General features: G+C 40.6%; 1 protein-coding gene across 1 annotated transcript in view; it reads right to left on the bottom strand.

The window, feature by feature from the left end:
- Positions 1-6,126, bottom strand: part of pias1a (protein inhibitor of activated STAT, 1a) — a 49,763-nt gene that overhangs the window by 26,159 nt on the left and 17,478 nt on the right. Inside the window, exon 2 of the mRNA XM_016501999.1 lies at positions 84-522. Coding sequence (XP_016357485.1) covers positions 84-522 — 439 coding nt within the window. The remainder of the gene's footprint in view (positions 1-83; positions 523-6,126) is intronic.

Raw genomic sequence — 6,126 nt, forward strand, 5'->3', positions numbered from 1 at the left:
CACATAGATCTACACAAAAAACACACCACTAAAAATGTGCATGAACATACACTCACCTCACTATCAAAATCTCAAAAACTCACCAAGACTCGTAGGTTTAATGAGCTCATCCAGGACATCGTAGAATGGCAGCCGTTGAAGTTTGACATCAGGGTGTACGGGGTGCAGGCTCGTGGGGAGGTGGGGCAGTCCCAGCTCATGTTTGGGCCCGAGAAGGGAGATGGGGAGCAGAGGGGATGGGGGCGCTCTGTGCCCATCAAATCCCAACTGCGTGAGGCCAGGGGGCAAAGAGGCAGTGACGGGGTGGACTCCGGGCAGGGCCAGCTCTGCTGGGGACACCAGCTTGGTGGGAAAGCGTCGTCTGTAGAGCTCCTTGATCTTCATCTGGACGGCAGGGCTGCAGCCGGCTTTAAGGAGGTATAAGGCTTTGGTCAGGAGCTCGTGCTTTCGTCCATGTTTGTTTCTGCCTGCGTAGCCCAGAAGAACCTGCAGCTCTGACACCCGCAGGCTCATCACCATTTGCTACAGGAGAAGGAAAGGAAGAGAGCGGCAGAAATTAACACGCACATTCTGAGCCAACTTGATCACAACATCACACTTCCAGCGCCAAACACACTTCATTTGCATAGGCCAAACTGTTTACTGGGCAAACACATACTCGCAGCTCAGACACTGATACACACATCTGAAGGCACACACAAACCCAAACACACTCAAATACAAACACATCTCTCACACACACGTGCGCGCTTTCCCTCAGGCTAGGATAGTTCAGTAATGGTCTAAGCTATGAAATATGCAGGAGCAGCCCCAAACACAACGGAAGTGTCACATTCCACAAGCTTGAAAATGAGAGGGAAAAACCAAACAGAAGAGGGCAAACAATGCAGAGCAAAGACAGGCAATGTACACACTAACATTCTTAATAATAAACCATTCTTCTCCAGAATGGCAAATTAACACATGCTGACCAGTTTGACTGATGTGTGTTTCCTGGTGAGATTAAAGGGCCAGTTCACCCAAAAATGAATAGTTTTGTCATTTCTCAATATGCGTTTTTATGCAACTGTAACAAATTAGCTCAAAAGGCAAATATTAATAATTAATCATAACTTGCTATAATTAATTATAAATATTTGGATCAGCTAATGGAATTAATATTACAATCAACAAACCTGTTCGCCCAGCGAACACCCTGTGTTAACTTAATTGTTTATTCATTCTAAGAAATGTTTATTTACGGGGTATGGGAAATAACCTCCTTATTGTACAATACTATTCAGAGCATGTAGCTAAAATATGCATTATTAGGGACTCCAGTTATGGGCAAAACAACATACAACCTTGAGTGTGATACAAACAAGACTTTAATAACTACACTAAACACTTAAACTATTCTAACACATACACACATGCATACAGTTAGCAATGGAAAGAGAACTTGAGCAGCGTACAGGAATGCAAGAAGTTATAGTATTGCTTGAGATTCGGCAGATCAACAGCCTTGAGCAAACCATCAGTTCCTTAGTTCTAACACACCCTTCTTTAAAAGGGGTGGGAATACTTAAAGGGTTAGTTCACCCAAAAATGAAAATTCTGTTATTAATTACTCACCCTCATGTCGTTTCAAACCCGTAATACCTTCCTTCATCTTCGGAACACAAATTAAGATATTTTTGATGGAATCTCCTCCGCATCACCCTGGATTATTTTACAGATCTCCTTGCTACGTTTCCGGACTTGGGAACATTTCAGTTGCGTTGCTGTCAGTTGCTGAGGGTGAGTAATTAATGACAGAATTTTCATTTTTGGGTGAACTAACCCTTTAATGGATCAAACAATGAGACTAAAAGTTTGATACTTGCATGTCTTGCCCATTTGAATAAAAGTGTCCTGATGCAGTTTGTTGAGGCTCCAATGAGTAATGGACACTTTGGAGGGAAATTTTATGATCCTTTGTCTTCTAGCAGGGTGTTTTGCATATGAAACTGAATTGGCTGTTTAAGAGAAGAATCTTAAAGATTCTTATAATACTAATGTGTCACAGAGTTAGCAAAATGTAATGTAAATTAACAAATAGGAAATGTAATTTGAAGCTCACAGATACCAAGCAGGCATATGTGCGATCTTGGTTAATTAAGTAATACTACAACATTCATTGAAGGTTTAATATATAGGAAAAACACTATAAAAGAACATATGATTACATAGGATAAATGATTGTACATGTCTCAAGTGAAGACACAATGTTCTGGAATATGCATGTTTATTCATAGAATGGTCTGTCTATGAATTTATGTGGAGAAATGGTCCATTCTATGGTCCTGTGTCTGTCTTTCACAGGGTACATAGCACAGTGCACATAGCATTTTTCCACATACTTTTTAGCAATAAAGAGTCTTATCAGATGGTAGCCCTGGTAACTGAGCCCTCCTGGAGTGATAGTTGCACTTTCAGAGGATGGTTGGTGGAACTCACAGAGTGGGTTTTAAAGATTATTTGTTATATATAACTAATAATTGTGTGTCTAATCGGTCCAGCTGTTACACGACCTTGCACCCTTGTGTTCTCGTAGTACGTCATCCTCAAAGGACAAAGTTCAATTCCAACACTCAAGAACACAGAGTACCCAGATGTGTTCTTGATATCGAGGATGCATCAAATACAGACGAGAGAAGCAAACCGTTCGAAATCCGGAAGCTTGTAAGCTTAAACTTCTAGTGTTAAACTTTCTGTGGCATGCATGCAAAAAAAAGCCTGACTGCTTGTGAAAGTAAACATGTCATTTTGTTTGCCATAATCTTAATAAAGTGATAAAGACCTGAAGAAAGCCTGCAGTACTTTTTAGTGGCATATTAAAAAGAATATTAACATTGACAAAGCACAATTTACACAAATACATGCAGTAAAATAAAAAGAGATAAAATAATCTAAAATAATGCAAGTAAATGTTTTAATTGGTTATGATGACATCTGTGATGTTATGTTATATTATTGTGCATTGGGTGGTGCTGTCCTGCTATTTAATATGTGCTAGGATGGCCAGATGAGCAACAAGACATCTCCATTCTCACAAAGATGCATTCTGTGTCCTCGTGTCATTCTGAGTTTGTTCTTTAAGGGTAGCCTGGTAAGACCGGTCTCCATGAGAATGCGAGCCCGTGGTCTGCGTTCTTAGAATTGAGAAACATCCTCTGTCATCATTTACTCACCGTCATGTCATTCCAAACCTGTAAAGAAGTGAAAAACGTGCCAGTATATGTCCATACAATGAAATTCAATGGGGTCCAGTGTTGTATAGACTAGGGGTGTGCGATATTGACAAAAAATGATATCTCGATATTTTCTGGGATTTTATCGATAACCTCATGCAATGAAAGAAAACACACTAAATGCACACTCGCACTAGTCTAGACTTCACGTAATGTATGCGTGCGCTCTGTAGGGATGTTTTGAATGGTTTTTGCAAAATACTCGATAATGTCAAATCGCACATCGTTAAAACAACAATTACGATATTATCGCAGACGATATATATCGCACACCCCTAGTATAGACCCCACTGGCTTTCACTGTATAACCCAAAACAGTTTAAATATGATACAAAATATCTACTCATGTTTCACAGAAGAAAGTTATACAGGTTTGGAATGCCATGAGGGTGAGTAAATGATGACAGAATTAGAATGCTGGGTGGAACTATCCGTCTAACCATTTGCGTTTGGAACCTGCTGTATTCCTAAGTAACGTCTGTTTGCATTCTTTCCTGTGTAAATATATATTAGTTTCTCCTTTGGACAAGAAGATATTAGTTTAAAATTAACCAGACAATAAAAAAGCTAACAATGCACTGATTAACAACTCAATCCCTGTGCTGCACACAAGAACAAATCAGAACAGATGCTCATACAACTAAGAGCCTGCCAGACAGTCCTGAATAAAACACATGATGTATTTCTGCTTTAAAATGAGGAGAGAAGAGCAGAGGAGAGGAGAGGTTGTTTCAGGAAGAAAAAGAGAGTGACAGTGGGCATGAGAGAGAGAGAGAGAGAGAGAGAGAGAGAGAGAGAGAGAGAGGGAGGGAGAGCAGAGGAGAGGAGAGGTTGTTTCAGGAAGAAAAAGAGAGTGACAGTGGGCATGAGAGAGAGAGAGAGAGAGAGAGAGAGAGAGAGAGAGAGATGGGGGAAGGGCAGAGACATGAGCTACTCGCTTCCAAAACAAATGAAATTGAACACACACACACATAGAGACGGTTCAAGTAAAAATACTCAGCAGGCATAATGCTGTTTGAAAGCAAAGTCTGCCGACAAAGATGCCGTGACTGCAACTTACAAGAACGACTCAAATTTCCCCCTATAATGACCCATAACAATCCAATCAGTCATTAATTCACTTAGTGATCCATCATATTCCAACAACTGTCGGGAACAAATGCAGAAATGACAATCATTAACTGAGCTGTTTAGGTGAATAGATTGGAGAAATCAGAACTAAAATAGATCAGACATTCATTTACGGCGAAATCATTCGGTCTGGTGAACACTCGGGGTGGGCGCTATACCGGTATGAAAGTGACTACCGGTGTTGTGCCCAATTCTAACCCCCGCCAGATTACTACCCCCTAGTATTGGTAGGTTTAGGGTTAGGTGTGGGGGAGGGGTTAGGATTAGGGGTGGAGTTAGGATTAGGCAATCAGGTAGCGATTGCAGGGGTCGAAAATGGGTACAACTCCTGTAGCTAATGCATATACATGAGCAATGTAAATTTGTTTCTTTGTTCATATTGTGTATCTTTGACTTTGTAATCTTAGTATGGTTCATTTGATTTGATCTGTTGTATTTTTGTTCATCTTTAATGGACAAATAAAGTGGTCATATGGCATTGTATTACTGGACTCTGTGTTCTTGTAGGCACCCCTGCTGGACTCAAGCCAGACATTCCCTAAATCCTAAAACCTAACCTCCTTTACAGCACTGAAAGCGAAAGTCCCACCCTCCCTGCAAATTGCAGTCCAAAGCCACGCCTCCTGAACGCATGAACGTGAACGGATCGGACGACCAGAGAGAACATTACTGCAATACATCATGTGTCATTCACCGGTGATAACTTTATAGTACAGTTAATAAAAGTACTACAATACCAGGAAGTAGTGCTGGGCGGTATGACCAAAAATTTATATCACGGTATTTTTCAAAATTATACCGGTTTCACGGTACGTGACGGTATTTTTTTTTCATGCATGACCGGGTGTTAACCATATTTTCTACTGATTGAGAGAGGAAATACTGCAGTATATTGACTTAGAATGCCCTATTTACTGTCATGATGAGTGAATATTGTCAAAAAATACCACACTAAATAGTGACTAAACACGACCCCTTTAATACGTTAACCTGGAGTCACTCTCATTTATAATCGCGGCATCGTCTGATAAAATCAACATGCATCTTACAGTAAAGAGTGGCTATGCGGTTGTTTTAGCTATAAATAGTGACTAAACACGACCCCTTTAATACGTTAACCTGGAGTCACTCTCATTTATAATCGCGGCATCGTCTGATAAAATCAACATGCATCTTACAGTAAAGAGTGGCTATGCGGTTGTTTTAGCTATATTACTTTTTTGTCTAGCAACAAAATTGCTAAGTTGGCAACACTGACAAGGTGCACAGAGGTATGCAAATACATATGTTGTAGGGGTGGAATGGTTCGCGGAAAAAAATCGACCCGTACGGTTCTCCACACACGGTTCGGCACGCGCTAGAACCACGGTTCAATTTAAATCTGACAACGCATCTGTAATATGGTTTGCTATAAATAACACGTAAAACAAACAGGGTTCGGCTAATGTATGTTTCTGTTGATGGATGCGTATTCTGGCTTCCCAGTACATTACAACATCAGCGATGAAAAAAAAAAATGTGGACAAACCATTCACTCTTGTTCAATGCGAATGCCGTATGCTGGAATATGCACACATTGATATCTGTGTTTAAACTAAACTCATTTAAGCTTTACCAGTTTAAACATTTAAGAGCCAGAGACGCGAGCTCGCGCGCGCAGTGAGAAGTAGGGATGGGCGTATCGATCCGAAGTATCGATATATCGATACTGACGCGAGTATCG

Source organism: Sinocyclocheilus anshuiensis, unplaced genomic scaffold, assembly GCF_001515605.1.
Source record: "Sinocyclocheilus anshuiensis isolate Anshui unplaced genomic scaffold, SAMN03320099.WGS_v1.1 scaffold154, whole genome shotgun sequence".
Classification (NCBI taxonomy): domain Eukaryota; kingdom Metazoa; phylum Chordata; class Actinopteri; order Cypriniformes; family Cyprinidae; genus Sinocyclocheilus; species Sinocyclocheilus anshuiensis.